The sequence below is a fragment of the Periophthalmus magnuspinnatus genome, chromosome 6 (assembly GCF_009829125.3).
Source record: "Periophthalmus magnuspinnatus isolate fPerMag1 chromosome 6, fPerMag1.2.pri, whole genome shotgun sequence".
Classification (NCBI taxonomy): domain Eukaryota; kingdom Metazoa; phylum Chordata; class Actinopteri; order Gobiiformes; family Gobiidae; genus Periophthalmus; species Periophthalmus magnuspinnatus.
In genome coordinates this window covers 14,139,883-14,157,885 of record NC_047131.1, presented here as the reverse complement: position 1 = coordinate 14,157,885, position 18,003 = coordinate 14,139,883, and the positions used below count along the sequence as shown (strand labels likewise).

General features: G+C 38.9%; 1 protein-coding gene across 1 annotated transcript in view; it reads right to left on the bottom strand.

Annotated features, from left to right (window-relative positions):
- Window positions 1–275: 275 nt before the first annotated feature.
- The window catches only part of sema3d (sema domain, immunoglobulin domain (Ig), short basic domain, secreted, (semaphorin) 3D), a 134,395-nt gene continuing 116,667 nt past the window's right edge, over window positions 276–18,003 (bottom strand). The window contains exon 19 of the mRNA XM_033968276.2: window positions 276–2,831. Within this exon, the coding sequence (XP_033824167.1) occupies window positions 2,424–2,831 (408 nt within the window). The 3' untranslated portion in view covers window positions 276–2,423. The remainder of the gene's footprint in view (window positions 2,832–18,003) is intronic.

Sequence of the window (18,003 nt, the reverse complement as noted above, 5' to 3'; positions counted from 1 at the left end):
AAACCATTAGCCTCAGTCAATTCTCTTGTTTAGTTTCTTGTTAAAGTGAGTTCTCATGTTGGCTTCTGTTGTGACACGTAAGTAAATAGTCAAAGAGCCAATCCTTTGAACAGCTCTTTGAAATGAACAGATCCAGAAGATTTGAATTTCATAAAGGAGCCGAAAGTCCCATCATTTAAGCCCTGAAGAATCTGCTCGGAGCTGATCCACAGTTATATTCTGAGTGTTTGACCAAAGTTTTACTAAATATACAACAACATATTTAACACGTTTATTAAATTATACACACACACACATGAAAAATCCATCAACTTGACCTACAATCAGTGAGACATTTGTACAAAAATATTCTTCAAAACAAACATTATCGTTGTATTTATACAGTTTAGTAATGGAGTAAACTAGGCATGCTCCTGTACACGTTGTATATTTACAGTCATTCATACAGTATCACCATAGCAACCTGTCCAACTGCGTTTACAATCCTACAATAGTGATCACATACAGAATAAAATAAATTGTACCCCACTTTAAAATTGTCAAGGTCAGGTGACACAAATTATTAGACAAACTTTTCTTTAGACTGGCCTAAATATATGCTATGGTTTACAGTGGGAGGTATTACTTTTTATATAGATGTTTGGTGCCCTCTGCTGGCAACTATGGGGAGTGAGGCAATTGACTTAAAAAATTGCAGCATTGCTATTGTCAAAATGACATTGACAATTAGATGCTTCATATTAATTTCTGTGTGTCTCCGTGGTGATAGAAACAAGCTTTACTTTGCCTGGAATGTTCCACAGTATGGCATAAAATCTTGTAAAGATGGTCAGATGGTGCCACCAGACCAAGTTACAGGTCAGGGTTTGGGTTTTTTTTTTTTTTTTTTTTTTTGTTATAAACTGTGTGTAGATGCTAATATTTTACAAACGTGATTTTCCATTTTAAGTTTGTGATTTATAAAGACAACTTGGTGTGTAAATGTTTGGTCATGTATATGGTAAACTCTTGTGTGTGTGTGTTTATTGTTTCTTTTTCCATTATAATCATGATAATGGCCTCTACTGTTGTGTCACTGCCCTCACTTTGACAAGTACCTAACTACAAACCCTTCTCTCACTTTTGCATATCCATTTAATATTCCTCACTTGTTCTCACTTGTAAATAAGCACTACATGTTGTAAATATTGATGTTTGCAAAATGAAAAAAACAAAAAAACAAACAAAACAAAAGACCTTGAAATTTGTGCGTCAGTGCCTTCAAAGACGATGACAGACGATCTGTGCTGAGACAGGTTTGAGGAAGTTGTGTTTTTATCCCTACGTGCACTTTTATTAAGATTTCCACATTAAGACTCCTGATCAGTGGAGAGTGGCGTCTGCTTACAGTAAGAATACTGTATTATTAATGTAGTTTATTCAAGGTATTTCAAGCAACAACAAAAACAGCATAATAGAAAAAAAAACACCTGTAATGAAATAAATGAATAAAAGATAGTACTTTACTTCCAAACTGTGGTTTCCATGGAGACAAGCAGGTGGTGGTGTTCTGTCAGTCTATGCACCCCCGTCGAGATGTGCATCATTGCGTATTTCTGCAGTTTTGTCTAATCATACAAATTGTCTATCCCCTCCATAGACTGTAAAAAGAAGTGGACTAAGTGAATGTGACTTCACTCATAGTGTTTGGCTCCAGTCAAATGAAGCTCATCGAGGCTAGAAGTTATAGAATTTAGAATTCCGACCGCAAGTATCATAGCAACCAAAGAGCCAACCCAGAGCGAGGCTGCTGAAGATAACGCCTCTTCCTGCTAAGTGACACTGTTAATCGCTAGCGGGACTGACCTCGGGAAAAGAAGGCACCTGATTTGTCTGTTATTAATGTTTATTTCTTGATTTACGGACACAATAGCGAAATAAAAATACCAGGATCATGTAGAGCGGGTTAATACGAGCATTTTAAGATCAAAATGACAATCCTGACAGCAGCATTTACAGAGAAAGGGGCCACAGTTTTTCAAAAGAAATGAATCTAAAAATGGCAGTATAGACAGCCATCAAAGATCATGTTGCTTTTGATTTGTTATAATAAAATCATGATAGTATTATGTTACTAAATTTATAGTTTACTTTATGATTAGGCAAAAGCAGCAAGTGCAGTAGTGAGGGGACGCACATCTGGACAAGAGCATCATACCGACATCACAGGGGACGCTCCACCAAGTAAGAAAAGTAAGAACTAAGTGCAACAGGCAAGTGTGAATCAAATAAAATCTATTCCAGGTATGTTTTTGATCAAGGAACATTAGAACATTACAACAAGTCAAATTAATGTAACATGACATTAAATAATAATAAAAACACTTCCAACATTTAAATTGTGCTATGGACAGCTGAAACATATTGAATTGTAAGTCACTTGTTTAACGTTGTACCTCCTCCGCCTTCACGTGGTGTCTTCTGTTTCTGTTCTTTTTCATCTCCTGCATGTGCTTCCACTTACTACTCCCTAAGCCTTTCCCTTTGGCCCGGCTCGGTCTCTTCTCCAGCCACAGCGAGTCGCAGTACTCCTCCAGCGAGCCGTAGGGGGCGCTCATGACCCGGAGGTAGTCCTTATAGTGCTGCTTGGATTCGGCTTTGAGGTGAGTTTCTTCGCCGGGTTTGGAGGCCAGCTGCACATGCGTTACGAGCTGTAGTTTGATTTTGAGGAGGGTGTGGGTGAAGTGGGAGTGCTCTTGGGCAAGGCACGTGTAAGAGCCGGCGTCTGAGGGCCGGACGGAGCGGATCAGGAGGCCTCGGGTGGTGTAGAGCATGCGGTCGTCTGCTTTGATCTGGCAGAGAAAACAAGAGATTTATGGTGTGTATACTGTTTAAAAAAGGTACAATAGCAACATCTTGACATGTGTGTGTAGAAAATATGTGTGTCTAGTTTCAAGAAATGTTTCACTTGTCAATTCAAAATCAACTGGTAAATCACTTCTTTTTCTTATCGGGAAATGTCCTTAAATTATGTAGAAATTATTTTGAAATGTCAATTTATCTTGGTTGTACAATAAAATAGCTGATGATTCATTTTTTTGCAGTTCAAGTCTTGTGTGCCTTACACACACATCATAAGGCCACTTAACAAAACTGAGCTGACCTTTCGGTGGCAATCGATCAAGTCTTAAGTCTTTGGACTTAAGTCCAAGTCGAGTCCAAAATCAGTGGCCCACAAGCCACTTCAAGTCTTTATACCACATTATTGAATACAGCTTCTTCTTTTGCAATTTGTATGATTTTTGGTGATAGTCCAGAGTGAGGACTGGGAAGTTTGTTCCTTTTTTGAGGAGAAACACAGTCATCTTGAGTCACCTCAAGTCACAGAGCTCTACGTCTAAGTGGAGTTTCCAGTCACAGTAATTGAAGCCCCACATCAGTTTTATCAAGTCTCAAGGGATTAAAATAGTGACTCAGGTCTGACTTGAGTCCAAGTCACGACTTGCAAGTCCACAAACTGATTCTCTCTCCAGAGTCTGAACTCTGCTCCAAACCACGTTTTCCTGACAGAGGATTGGCTGTAGACCTGCCGATGAAAAGGCCAAAGCTGATCAGTGAGGAACTGAAACCATCCTGATTCAATTAAAACTGAAGTAATCACACTGTAACCACTGCCATGATTATGCCCTGTCATCCATTCCCACCACCTGATAAAAGAGCATATTAAATCCCCAAAAATGTATATGCCAATTCTATTGAAACCAGATCATGATAAAAACATTTTCAATAATTTTTTTATCACGAGTCACTCCAAGTAAATAAAGTTACCCTCTTCTGAAAGTTCACATTTAACTGTGACAAATCCAGTTGTCACTCACTCAGAGCCTTGCAGAGGCTACCAACTGGAGAAGTAGGCAGAGAAAAGTGTGTAGTGTCTGTGTTTGAGCAGATATATGGCAAAAAAGCAGTTTGTCACAGGGATGAGCTAACAATTACATTTATATATACAAATATAAGACTATAATCTCACATTTTCCTCTCCTTTCCCACTGCACTTGTCTCAGACCTGTTCTCGGTGGCTGCTACCCCCCACCTCGCTGTTGAACCACAAGAAATTCACGCCTGAATTAGCACCAAGGTGAGTTAAACATGTTAATGACCCCTGAAGCAGGAAGCACGTTCAAATGTTAGCGCTGAGTGTCGCCTGCCACGCTGGGGTCAAGAGGTCGCGAATGTGGAGGGTGTTAGACAAAGGAAAGCCTGATGCGTGGTAGAGCTAGCGTGCGTATGTGTAGCAGCATGTAGCGTAGCGTGCTAATGGCTAATGGCGTCCGGCGTGATTGGTCAGGTGGCATGGGCCTAAACCAACACAGCTGCAGGATAACAGTGTGTGGGCCAAAGTATGAGCTCGAAACACATAGTTCAAGCGTTTAGTCTGAGCCCTGTCCAATGGAAAGATGGCTAAAGCAAATTTTGTTTTAGAAGGTGTTTTAAATTGTTTAATCATGCATTTAATTAAAAACATTCTTAGTTTTGTGTTTTGGTCCATTCACAATTTTACTCTGTCACACACTGCAGAGCTTAAACTCTACGATTTAAGGATAAAACATAAAGTGCTCCTTCTTGTATTTAAAGCTACGATCTGTAAGTTTATTTGTTTTTTCTTTTTTCACCAGTAGATAGCAGATGTGAAACCTATTCCCCTCTTCCCTCGCCTGGCCGCCCAGCATTAATGGTAGTGACATGATCTTGGGCTAACAATTTCCTTGGTAAACTACAACCTCTTCAATTTACATTTTTAAGGAAGTTCTATGGAAGCAAATGAAACAAGGACAGAGTGATGTAAGTAGCTTCAGTGTCCTGCTGACAGTCATGATGTGATGTCTGCACTTAACAGATCCGCTCTCAACTTCTCACCTCAGACCACATGCAGCTGGTTTCACCAAAGTGGCCTATTTATTAAAAACATTAAATCACCGCAGCGACCTATCTGTATTTAATAGCTACTTGTGCTCATTGTGTGTTTTTGGATTATGTGAAGTTAAGGTATTTAGAAGTACACGGGGCAGGTTTGCATGTTTTTATAATTATGAATTGGTTTAGTGGGATAGTACCTGTAGTAAATATTTAGCATAGTTTTGTCCCTTGTTAACATTGTGGTTGCTAGGTAAGTTAGGGAATTAACACTACGTATGTCATATCCATGGACCGTGTAAAGAAGTGGAGTAACGGAGTGTGATGTCGCCCACAGCGTTCGACTCTAGTAAAATGAAGCTCATGGAGGTGAGCAGTTATAGGGGCGAATATGAAGCTGAGTTTTATATTTGGAATTCCGACTACAAGTATCATAGCAACCAAAGAGCCAATCCAGAGCGAGGCTGATGAAGGTAACACCACTTCCCTGCCCGCAACACTGGTTTAGCACGGAATGGGCGTTTAGCAATGCTGTCAATCAAACCAATTGCTAACGCTAGCGGGAATAACCTCAGGAAAAGATGGTGCCAGAATCATCTGTTATTAATATCTTGATTTACAGACACAATAGTAAAATGAAAATACCGGGATTATGTAGTGTGGGTTAATATGAACATTTTAAGACCAAAAACAAGGCTAACTGCAGCAGCTACAGAGACAGGGGTGACAATACTTAATGTAAAGTGAATTGGAGCCAGAGTCGATGGATCCGAAATCACGCACATGATCCCTTCCCATTTTGAATGCGGTAGCTAGCAGGTTAGCTACGTCCATTTTTATATACAGTCTCTGGTTGTATCTGCTGACTATGTCCAACCAGGAAGTAAAAGTATAAAATTACATTTTAAATCTAGAAAAAAAAAATGCCTGATGTTTAGTAAAATCTTAAAACATGTTAACGATGCTTTAAAGAAATGAGTAGTCTAACCTGTCATATGCACTTTAAAGAAGGGCTATTACATTTTTATGGGGTATTAATTGTTAACACATGAAATCACCATGTTACCTTTTATTGTTTTGAAAATGCTATAATCACCGAAAACACCGTACTAAAGTGGTTTTGCCACTGGGAACCCCCTTTTGAGCACTATAACAACACAAGCCAAGTGCATCCCGCTACTGAAACTACTGCACATTGGTTGCATCGGTTTGTGAAGCTGTAGTGTATTGTTTTGTATTTTGCTTTTGTATATTTATGCAAAATGGTTGTGTGGGAGCATGGGTGACGTAGGCTTGTGGGCTGAGCATTGGACAGACTCTTACAGCAGACCATAAGGAGGGTTTGCATAGGGCTTGGGAGAGATCGCTAAATGACTGAAACAAACATGGGTGACGTCTAAAACCTCTTCAGGCATGTTTTTGAAGAGGGAAGAACGGGAAAGCTCCAAAAAGTACATGCTGCATACTACCCCCTCTTTAAGATTTTTGTGTAAAGTGGTCCAGATGGGCTGACTTCATTTGTTCAGGGATCAAAGTGTCTTTATCTGCAGGTGCATGGACAACTGACTCACCCTTTAATGAGTGATATGTGTAAGGCTGTGTATTTAGTAAGAACATTGTTATGGTCTGGACAGCTGTTTGGAGGTACAACTATTATAAGTCATTACAAACTCCCAAATGCGTGATTTAATAGAGTTGTAAACAAAACATTTCCAGAAAATGTTTTATGTTAACTAAATTGGTTTTGAACAGTTTTTGGTAAATATGACTTAACGCCTTTGTAATCCATTGCAGGGAGGCATTACTAAAGCCTTTAATGGGGTATTTAAACAAACAAAGGTACTGTTCAGAATTCATGTGCAGTGAAATGTGTTGTTATGGGGTGAATAATGCAGTGGGCATTTATATCTGCTGGGACACTTGTGAGTATTGGTGTCTCAGGCCTTTCGGGGAAATAGGAGAAGCCAAACACCATGCTAATATTAGCATTGTTAAGTTTTAGCCATGGCAGAGCAGCAAAAAGCAAATATTAGAAAGGCTGAACATAAAAGTAAAGAGAGTGAGGGGTCACAATGAGCCAAAAGGAGTCAAGAAACAGATGAACAAAATCACTGAAATTTTTATTAAGTTATATCAGCTGTGCAAGTATATTACATTTTCCAATTCAATAAAATACTCATACACGTAAGTTCTGCTTGTCTCCATGGAAATGTCATTGTTTTGTCATTGCTTTTTCGTGGCCAAACCTCTTTGTCAAAGCCCAATCTTGTCACATCTCAGAAGCTAAGCAGAGCCAGGCCTGGTTAGTGCTTAGATGGGAATACCAGGTGGTAAAGTGGTGTGCCAGTGGGAAAAAAAAAACAAAAAACATAGTGTCTTTAAGCAAGGCATTTCACCCATCTTGCCTAGTATGAATGTGGTGCGTGAGAGTGTTGTTGTGGTGGTGTTCGGAGGGTCAGATTGGCAGCCTTGCTTCCATCACTAATGCATTATTCTGATTGTCTGGAAAGTTCCACAGTTTTGCATTTATTCAGCCGGGTCACCGCTTTACAACTGACCTGTAACTTGACCTGGTGGTGCCATCTGCTTGTGTCTCCATGAAGATAGTTAAGTCTAATGCAGTACTCTTAAACGAGTCCTTGTGTTCTGGGAATGGTCTTGCAGAACACAATTTACTGTTTGCACTTAAGAGCACTTCATGGATGAGGCCATATGTTATAAGAACATCCAGGATCACTCTGAATTTTGCATTTCATCAAGTCTCTTATTGCCTAACTTTCCAGACCCCATACTGAGAATTTGAAAACTGTTCAGTCAACCCTTTTTGACTTACATAACAATGATGTTCTAAGACTGAAAAATTCCTCCAAATATTTATGCTTTTTAATGCGTTTTAAGGAGGAATCAGAAAGTGCATGAAAGCATCTAGGATCATGTGACTGCTCACTTAAACATAAGAGTGTGGGAAAGTGTGGAGAGGAAGAAGAGACTGACAAAGGAGGAAGGAGTGAGGTGTGAGTGGACATGACAGAAAACAGGTGAGAAAAGAAAGACAGGCTGCATCTGCTTAATGTTGGGGCGCTGCAGCTGCCAGACGAGGAGAAAATATAGGAAATATTCATCAAAAAAGTGAATGTGATTTCTAAATGGGTTTAATAGATTTCAGAGTTAGGTATTCATGATTAACGTAAGGGGAGAAACAATATGAAAATCTAGATTCAAGGTCCCCCTGCGTGTCTCAGTGTTATTATGTTATGTTTTTGCTTTGCAGTAACATAGCAGTAAAGCATGGAGACAAGCTGGTGGTGCTTCAAGGCCAAGTGACAGGCCAGACAGCTCAAGATTTCTGAGCAGTAAAAATACACATAGGTAAGTTTAATGCTATACTATGTAACATTCCACCCAAACAAATATAATTTCCACAGAGACAGGTGATAGCCACACAGTGCACATTCCAGTTTTCTTTTATATCCAGCACTACCTCCCTTGTGATTTCTCTTTGTGTTGCAGATTAGTGCATTTGCTCAGTTGATGATGAGGGTGAAATTTAGTACAAATAATCTCTGAATGTTACTTTAAAAGAAAGTACAGAGACTTTTGTTCCAACCCAGTTCCATATGGTCCCCAAAAACTTCTTTCTGGGGATCTGCAGTTAGGGAGTTGATCAAAAGCCCTTAATAGGGCTAAGTGGTCTTCCCCAAGGACACTATTAATGGATGTCACATTAACAATACTATAAAATTAGATGCACCTGACAACCGCTTTGACCAGACAAACCCCCTGCTGAAAATGATGGAATATACAGGACAGTGTGCCAAGTTGAACAGCAACTGTGCTTCTGTCTCTTCTTCCAGAAAAAAAGGTTATGAACAAAATGTTTGAGTTCTAAGAATAATAGTTCACTAACAAAAAGTGAAAAAAAGCTTTACTTCAAGTTCAAATACACGATCCATGGTGACATTTTGGAAAGCTTACATTTCCAAAGTGATTTCCAGATAACAGTGAACGTGGCCAAGAACAGCAGAGTACTCCAGACAGTCCACTGATTAATGAAACAAAAGCTGCGAATGTCCATGTCAGCCCCAAAAGAGGAGTTTTCTAGATGGAGTGTGTCAGGGCAGGCTGTCACTGAGCCAGGATATTGGTCAGGAGAATGGTTGTCCAAAAAAAAAAAAAAAAAAGCCAGACACTTGAAATACTATCAAAAGTAGAGAAGGTATTTGGCAAAAATACATGAAAAAGACAAATCTCGAGTATTAGAACAACCACATGGACATGTATTGAGTATCAGAACAACCAAATAAAAGAAAGAGGATAGTATCATTTTGCAACAAAAATTATGTTCTATAAAAAGTAGCCAAACCTCCTTGTCAAAGCCTGATCTGGTCAGATCTCAGACACTAAGCAGGGCTGTGCCTGGTTAGTAGTAGTTGAATGGGATACTGGGGATTTCCAGGTGCCAGTGGGGGCCCCTGGCAATCTTGCTTCTGTCAGGATGCCCCAGGGCAGCTGTGGCTGCAATAGTAGCTTAACACCACAGAGCGTGGAGTCAATGAATAATGCAGAAAATTGTATAGCGACTGTAAAAGTGCTATATAAGACTAATGCATTATTATTATTAAATTAGATTAAAATGATTGAGTTTGTGTACAACACTGGTCGGCAGTTTTTTGCTTTTTTTTTTTTTTTTTTTTTAAAGTGCTCTACTAAAATAAAGTTGGTAAAAAAAGTTTAGTAAGAGTTGAGTTGGTAAGAGTTTTTTTTTTCATTATATTGAAAAAATATATAATATAGTCAGTGAAGAATGTCAGCGAGCCAGTACTTTGTTCAGGAGTACAAAGTGAACATGGTGTTTTAATAGGGCTGTCCACTGTTCTCAATTTTAGAGCAAACTGGGTAAATTTGCATCTTTTTTGTCAAAAACATCTACATCAAAGTGTGTTCTGGCTCCAGTGTCCACTGCAGTTTCAAGTACTTGGTGACATCACACTAGACTGCCCTTGCTGCCTTGCCTTAAGTTTGAAATGTAGATATCACTGTTCCCTTTAGTTCTCCAGGTACTGCTCAGTTTAGCAGCTCAATTTGAAATACAGTTGAGGGCAGAGTTGAGGTGTTTAGTTCCCTTTAAGTTGGGTTGGACTTACTATTGTTACTATTACTATTCTTTTTTCCGTTATAATAAATTATCATTGTGGCATTGGCATCCAGTAGTGGTCATTTCCCTTGTGTCAAAATCAAGTTTGAAATTTCAGTATTTACTGTGACACAACTGTTCCTGTTCCTAGTGATTTCTATTGACATTTTTAGAAAAGACCATTTTCAGAAAAGACCAGTAATAGTAGTTTATCCGCTGTGATGCCAATTACTTCCACAATTGTTTTTGTTGATCGCTGAACTTTTAATGAAAAATCCATGTGAGAAAAAAGCACGCCACATCCAGTATTTCATTTCTCTTCCATTTTATGAGACAAATTGACCCATAAAATTATAGTCCGCAGTAAATACTAGACAATTTGTTTTTATTGCAGCCTATTGCAAAGTCCATGTAACAGATTTATGCCAACAGCCTGACAGTTATGGCACATCATTTCACTATCCCAGTCCAAAATTTGTAACATTTATAACTTTATGTACTCCCTAGATGATGTGAATGGAGTTAGCTTACAATCGCTGCCATTGTGTTAATACTGAGGGGATTGTGAAAGACCAGGGACCACAGAATATGTTTGTGCTGCTGTGATTTTCAGTAAGGTTCTCCTGTTACAAACTTGCAAATACAACATCACATGGAAAACACTTTGTGCCAAAAATAATGAATGTTAATACATTTAGATAAGGATAGTAACTTAGACTTTACTGTCCATGTAGGGAGATCTGTGCTTTGAATTTAAGCAACTGAGGCAATCTGGCTGGGATCTAGCTGTCAGGGGGAGCTGTGTACTTGGTTTAAAGAAGACATATTGTGCTTTTGTTTGCTATATATTTACATTCTATGATCATTATGTTATAATTTGGACATCTGAAACCGCAATATTGATCTAAAACGGGTGTCAAACACATTTTCACTGAGGGCCAGATGTAAAATAGATGTAACTACTTTTTAAACTTGTTAATTAACAGTTTCTGTAATTATCACTTATTCGAGTTTCAAATATTGCATATTAATTTGATGTAAAAAAAAAATATGGCTATGTAACTGCGTATCTTCTGGTAAAATGACTTTTTAAGACCATCAAACCTTTTAATTTACCCTGTCGAGGGCCACATAAAATGATCTGGAGGGTCACATTTGGCCCCAGGGCCTTGAGTTTGTCACATGTGAACTAAAACAAGGTAATAAAAGAAACTCTGCTGACTTCTACGTGGGAGCTGACTCCTGAATACAGGAGTGTAAAGATTACTTAAACATGCAGGAATCATGCCAAAATATAACTTTGAGAGGGTAAATTAGAAGGGAAACGACTAAAAAGACAATTTTGCATAGTAGTTTGGTGAAAATGGCAACCTTGATGAAACCCACCCAGGGACCAACCAGCTTCAAAACAACACATGCAAACAAAAAAGTAGCACGTGCAGTTTGTTGACGTGTTGTTCGTGATTTACTATTATTTCTGCTACAAAACTGATAAGTAAATGAGAGTATACAATGGGTGCAAAGTTGCGTGTTTGCTGTTGCTCCCAAAGTAATAAATCATAGTCAAGTGCCTACTAAAGAAGCACAAACAAACAACATCATTATTTAAAGTGGGACAATAACAAGACGTGAACAAAGCACGTTGCCTCCTCCCATACAGCGAGTAAATCTATACTATAACCCAGCATATGGAAATGTCCCAGAATCTTGTGTTGCCATATAGACACAAGATTTATAAAAGCATTATAAAACCCCCTTTGTGAATTTTTTTTTTAATCCTTTATTTTCTCTATATATTAAATTGTCGGAGTTCACAGTGGCAAAGGACTTAGCACTTTCACATTTTTACACTGTCTGTGAAATGGCACCGAGTGGAGCCAAGAAAAGCAGGTTACTCAACACAGCTAAATGGCTCATAAAACAAAAGGTAATATCCACTAGCTTAACATATAACTCCGTACAGCACATTCTGACCCACTCTATATCGCTCCCATACCCTGTCACCCAAAGCTCATTACTTGCATGTATTACAGTCATATTTTAAGAACTACAGTGAAAAGCCTTTTAGTTCTTACTGCAGAAGTCCTATTTCCACATATAGGCTGTAGTTGAACCTTTTATGCACATAAGCTTAGTTACAGAAAGTGAACGTGCTTGGAGGTATTTACGTGAATAAGTTGTAGAATTTTGCGTGACATCACATTATCACACACTGTTATGTACGGTGAGAATACAGCCTACGTATTATGTCAGACAGCCAGGCAAACTAGATTGAAATTAGCATCATCTGGCATATTACCTGACAGACATTTTATTCACAATAATAGGTGACCAATGAGCTCCTTCGTTTAACAGGCGTCACTGAAAAGTGTGGTGTTTGGTCCTGTTTGGTGCTGGTTTAAGCTGCAACGAAGGGTGTGAGGATCAGACTGATATTCCTAAAAAAAATACAGAGATATATCATTCTTGATTTGGCAGGCAAGATGTTCCATTAATATGCATTATCCCAAATAATAAATAAATACATAAATAAATGAATATAGGCCAAAGTTCACCATCTGAATTCAACTAAGCACATAGGTGAGAATTTCCTATTGGATACTGGACCGATTGACCAGATTATTCAATAAACTGATTAGCATATTTATTTTCTGATGGCATGCTAGATAATATAATGATACATGATTGTTATTTTAGCTTTATGCAAAAAAAAAAACCCAAAAACTCTTGTGAGCTTGTTATTGCTTGTAGCCATGTTATAATGTTGTTACCTCATCAAAAACATACCTGGAGTTGTGTTTTGTTTCATTCACACGTGTTTGATTAATGCCGCATTGTTAGTTTGCCTACATCGCCAAACCTCAAAATGCTCTGTTCCACCTTGTGATAGTTTTCAAGTTAACATCTACCTTTTACCTTTAGTTCAGTAGAGATATGCAGTTCCAGGGCTGAAATTATCCTAATGATTCTAGTGAAAGTGTAAGGAGTTTAAAACACAGTGGAGCACTTCCTGTATTACTGCATGACATCACAAGGTGGAACAGAGTGTTTTCTGTTTGAGAGAAGAACTCAGCCTAAATATGCAGGGTCTGTGTGTTAAACATGTGTGAATGAAGCAAAACACAACTCCGGATACGTTTTTGATAAGAAAACTGCATTATAACATAGATCAGAAAATAGTGTAGCGTGGGCCCTTTAAATATGGAGAACAACAATGCGGATTAACCACCAGTAGTAGTTGAAGACATTAGAAGCCACAACTTTAGAATAACTTAAACATACACATCTGTACCCCCGTCCGGTGGGAGGAAGGACCCCTGCAGGTTTTCCATCAACACTTTCTTCAGAACAATAGGTCACATGTCACAGCTCGACCGGACACACAAACAGAGCAGCCCCCCTTCCCCATACACACACACACACACACACACCCACACTTGCACAAGAGGAACAATGTTTCATCATAACCACATGGGGTGAGCAGGTGTCCTTCTAATGTTTTAGACTTGTATTCAATGTCTCGTCTAGTGCAGTCGCAATATTTCTAACTCGATTGCATCTCCACCCGCCTGACTCGTATTTGAAGGGCCTCCTCCTTTGACCCCACTCACCTCCTTTATCTTGTCATGTCATTCGTCAACAAATACACTGCCTGACCAAAAAGAAAAGTTACCACCTGGATTTAATCACATACACTGTTGTGGCATGGTCCTTGCTAGTGAAATTGTACTTTGTTATTGTATTTTCCTCCTGGAAATCGCGTTCCTTTGGCTATAATCTTCCACAGTATGACATAAAACTATCTATCTCCACGTTCCGAAGTATAGTTTTAACTCTCCATTTCCGTAGAATCATGCAGGTGACGTGCCAACTTCAGAAAATTACACAATGTGCCTTTTAACATCGCGGACTACTCCCCAAATAGCTACAAAACATAGTTCTTAACAGTAAATTGAAACTAAATGAGACACCTAAGTCATACATTTTTGTTCTTTATACTGTCAGATTTCCAATGCTACTTTGTTTTTACTATTTTTTCACATCTCATTTTTTTTCTTGTTCCTCCAATGTGTGAAAACATACCACTTAGAATAACTAAAACCTTACACAGCACCTGTTGTTGAAAGGAGACGATGAGTGGCGTACATTTACTTCTCTTTTGATCGTTTTCTTTTCCTCGTTACACAAAGCGTCTTTGTGTGTCCAAAATAGCACTATACAAGTTATTTCATCTGTGGCAGTGAAATGAGCGCTGGCACTGGCACAGCTATGTTTAAATGTTGTTTGTCCAAAGGGTGTGCGGTGCCGAGTTAGCATGTCTGCGCAGTCCCGTTCACCGCACCAGTGTCATCTTCTATAGGCTCCTGTCCACACCTCTGAACATAAACATGAGCTGCTCCTTCCTCTATCCTGTCTCCTCTGAACGCATCTGGCACTCCCACACAGCGCTGCATTCAGGGGAACAGCAGATAAACTGTTTAGCCTGGAATGTTTATTGATTTTGTGTATCTTTCCTGTTGGTGTTGGTGTAATATTGGCAGAACGTGACACCAAAAGTACTAGTAAATACATTCTAAATCCAAAAGGTTGCCAAAGATTGAAGGTGTTAAAAATGCATACATAAAGCCAATAAGGTACGAACAAAAAACACACAAGTTTTTCTCATTTTCAGTATATGGACAGGTCTCATGTGAAAGTTCAGAACCTCCAGAATTCACTCACTGAGCTGCAAAGGCTGCACTAGCACTGAGTCATAATTGTCCACAGGTGCTGTGGTTTAGGTAGTGAGGATTCAGAGAGTCTTTTTAAGTTTAAACAAGCTGGATTTAGACATTGGTATTGGCAACCCAAATGAGAGACTCACGTGCTTCTGCTGCCTGACTGGATTTGAGGACGAACGTACCAAATTATACAACACCTTGGCCTTCGTCAAGTCTAACGCGATTTTAATTCATCAACATTACAATGGTTACTTGTAAAAGCACCTCATAGCTGGGGGCACACATACTGTAGGTCATATTAATGGAATTTATTTAACAAAATCCTACATAAAATTCATTTATCAAATGCTTATCAGGTGGGAGTTCAGCATCCTCATCGCCAGTAGCATAAGCATCACACATATCTTTAGTAAAAACTGAAGTAAAATCTGTCAACTTAACAAAATGTTGTAGGAGTGAGGACGTTTCGCTGCTCATCCAAGAACTGAAGAAGGAGATTTAACTTCGTTTTTTACTATGGATCAGACCTGGATGACTGAGGGATTATGCAGTCACACATATTTTCTTTGCTTAATGCTATTGGTACCTGAATGCCCGTCTTTTACTTTTTAAAGCTTACTTCCTCCATTGCTTACCAGAAGTCTGATTAAAGCATGTCCAAAGCAATAAAAGGTAACATGGTGATCTAAATAGGTTATGTGTTAGCAGTTAATACGCCATAGAAGTAAAATAAACCCGTCTTTAAAGAGTAGAAGAACCACTAGAATAACCTTATATCGCTGGGTTTTGGATGACATCACAACATTCTATAGGGCAACAATATTTAATACAGACGGGGGTAAAGTACGATGTAATTAATAGGAAAAACTGGCTCTTGCACCCGATTTGAGATTATGACATCCTGCCATTCTAAAATCTGAAAACTACTAATGTATTATCGTTAGAATTATACCATATAGTCATCGTTTAAGTTAGCTTAAAGAATAGCTCTAAACCTCATTGCCCAGGAGGTTTTATACAACTTAACTCAACAACTAGTGAATACCAATAAAGATACCATTCATAGCTTGCATTTCAGGTGTGCCTTGGTGGTGGTCCGGGCCTCACCTCAGAGCTTTCCCTTGGGTGCGTCTGGTTTGTGATTCCTGACATTTCTCCCCGTCTTCACAGAAGTTCCACAAAGCCCTGGCCACTCATAAATATCAATAATGTCTGTGCGCATGGAAAGCAGCTACTGTGCAAACTCCCATAGCAGCGTGTGTGAAGAACATACGACCGGTGGGATTCAGGACGGGACTCACAACCTGCTGAGCTGTATTTACTGTGAACCCTGCACAAACTGCACTGGAGCTGATATACGGAGAGTAGGATTAGGAGGAACAGTCTATTATTTCATATGAGTGGATCTATTAAATCCTTTTATAAATCTAGTAAATACAGTTTCGTAGAGGCCACAAAAAGCTGACCCTACTCATATATCGTTACTCCTGTAGTAATAATAAAGCATTTCAATGGTTGTCTTGGTCATGGTTGGCTGCTCTTATGGCTGACTAGCTGGTACACTGAGCATTTTTTAAATTTTTGCCTTACATTTTTTACTTTATATTTTGAGATTTTGACCAACTAAGAAATGTAGCTTGTGTAGTTCAGATGACGGAAGGGCAAACCTGCATTGAGCTACAACAGCAAAGAAAGAGTGAGGCTTAGAAGAGTCTTCCTGTTTGCGTTTCGGGAGTTCACCTGGCGCCCCTGGAGGCTGCGGTGATACTGCAGGATACAGAGGACAGAGAGGAGGGGCACTTTTGTTCCGAGGACTGTTACTCTCCTCAAACCGCCCTGACACGTGATCTGATGACCTGTTGATCTGCACTGAGACTTTTGTTTGAGCTTTTCTGTTATTATTGTATTTACTCCTCAAAATTGCCTTTCAGGCCAAATAAAGATACTGATTGATTTGATTATGTAAAGAACTAAGAATGAACTTAAAGGGCCCATATTATGCTATTTTCTGATCTGTATTTAAATGTTGTTTCCTCATCAAAAACAGACCTTGAGTTGTGTTTTGTTTCATTCACATGTTTAACACACAGACCCTGCATATTTAGGCTGAGTTCTTGTCTCAAACAGAAAACACTCTATTACACCATGACATCACAAGGTGGAACAAAGTAAATGCTCCACTGTGTTTTTAAACTCCATACAGCTTCGCTAGAATCATTTGGATGATTTCAGCCGTGGAATTTTTTTTTTTATCTCTACTGAACTAAAGGTAAAAGGAGCTGTTAACTTGAAAACTACTGCTTCATGACATCACAAGGCACAAAGGAGCATGGTGAGCTTTATAGATGTAGACAGCCCAATAATACAGGGTTGATCAAACGTGTGAATTAAAGAAAAACACAACTCCAGGTATATGTGTGAGGACGTAACAGTATAACATGGGTTAAATCTCACAAGAGTAAATTTCTTGCAATATAGGACTTTTAAAGTACATATGACAGGTTTGACTATTCACTTCACTAATTTCACACATCTACTTAAACTTTATTTTACTTTAAAACTTATGTAAAATAGTCTAAGTTGATTTATTTCACTTCCTGGTTGGACACGGCCAGCAGATATGACAAACGCAACCATATTATAAAGAAAGCTTGTCAAATTTACAAAATAGTTATGATTGGACACTCAAAAATAACTGACAGCATTTTATTTTGTCATATGGAGGTTTAAACTGACTCCCTAGAGAGTCAATTGTCTCTGCATTTTGGATGGAATTTCCTGTGCTGACATAGGTATTTTAGTTACTACTACTTCCTGTATTTTTGTACTTTTCTTCTCACCTTTTTTTCTCCAAACTGACATCATGATGTACCAAGTAATAATTAGAAAAACATGAAAACCTGTCATGCACTTTAAACTAACTGACAAATACAGTTACTCAGAATAATTGAAACTGACACAGAAGCACGACTTTGAGGAACACGGAACTTACAGCACAGCGCCCTCCTCTGACCCGCATTCACCAGTGACTCAATCACACATTGTGCACATGGGTGAAGTGTCTTGCTCAGAGACACAACAGGCTGCAGTAGTTTATTTCCCTGTGTTAGTATCCATTCAGACGTGTGCTCTGTCTCGTCTAGTTCCTCCCTAACCCCAGGTGTGTCTGGTTAAGTGTTGGTTTCAGTCCGAGCTCATTCTTGTATATGAGGCTTTGAACTGCATATGTAACAGACAGTTTGGTCCAGGTGAGAC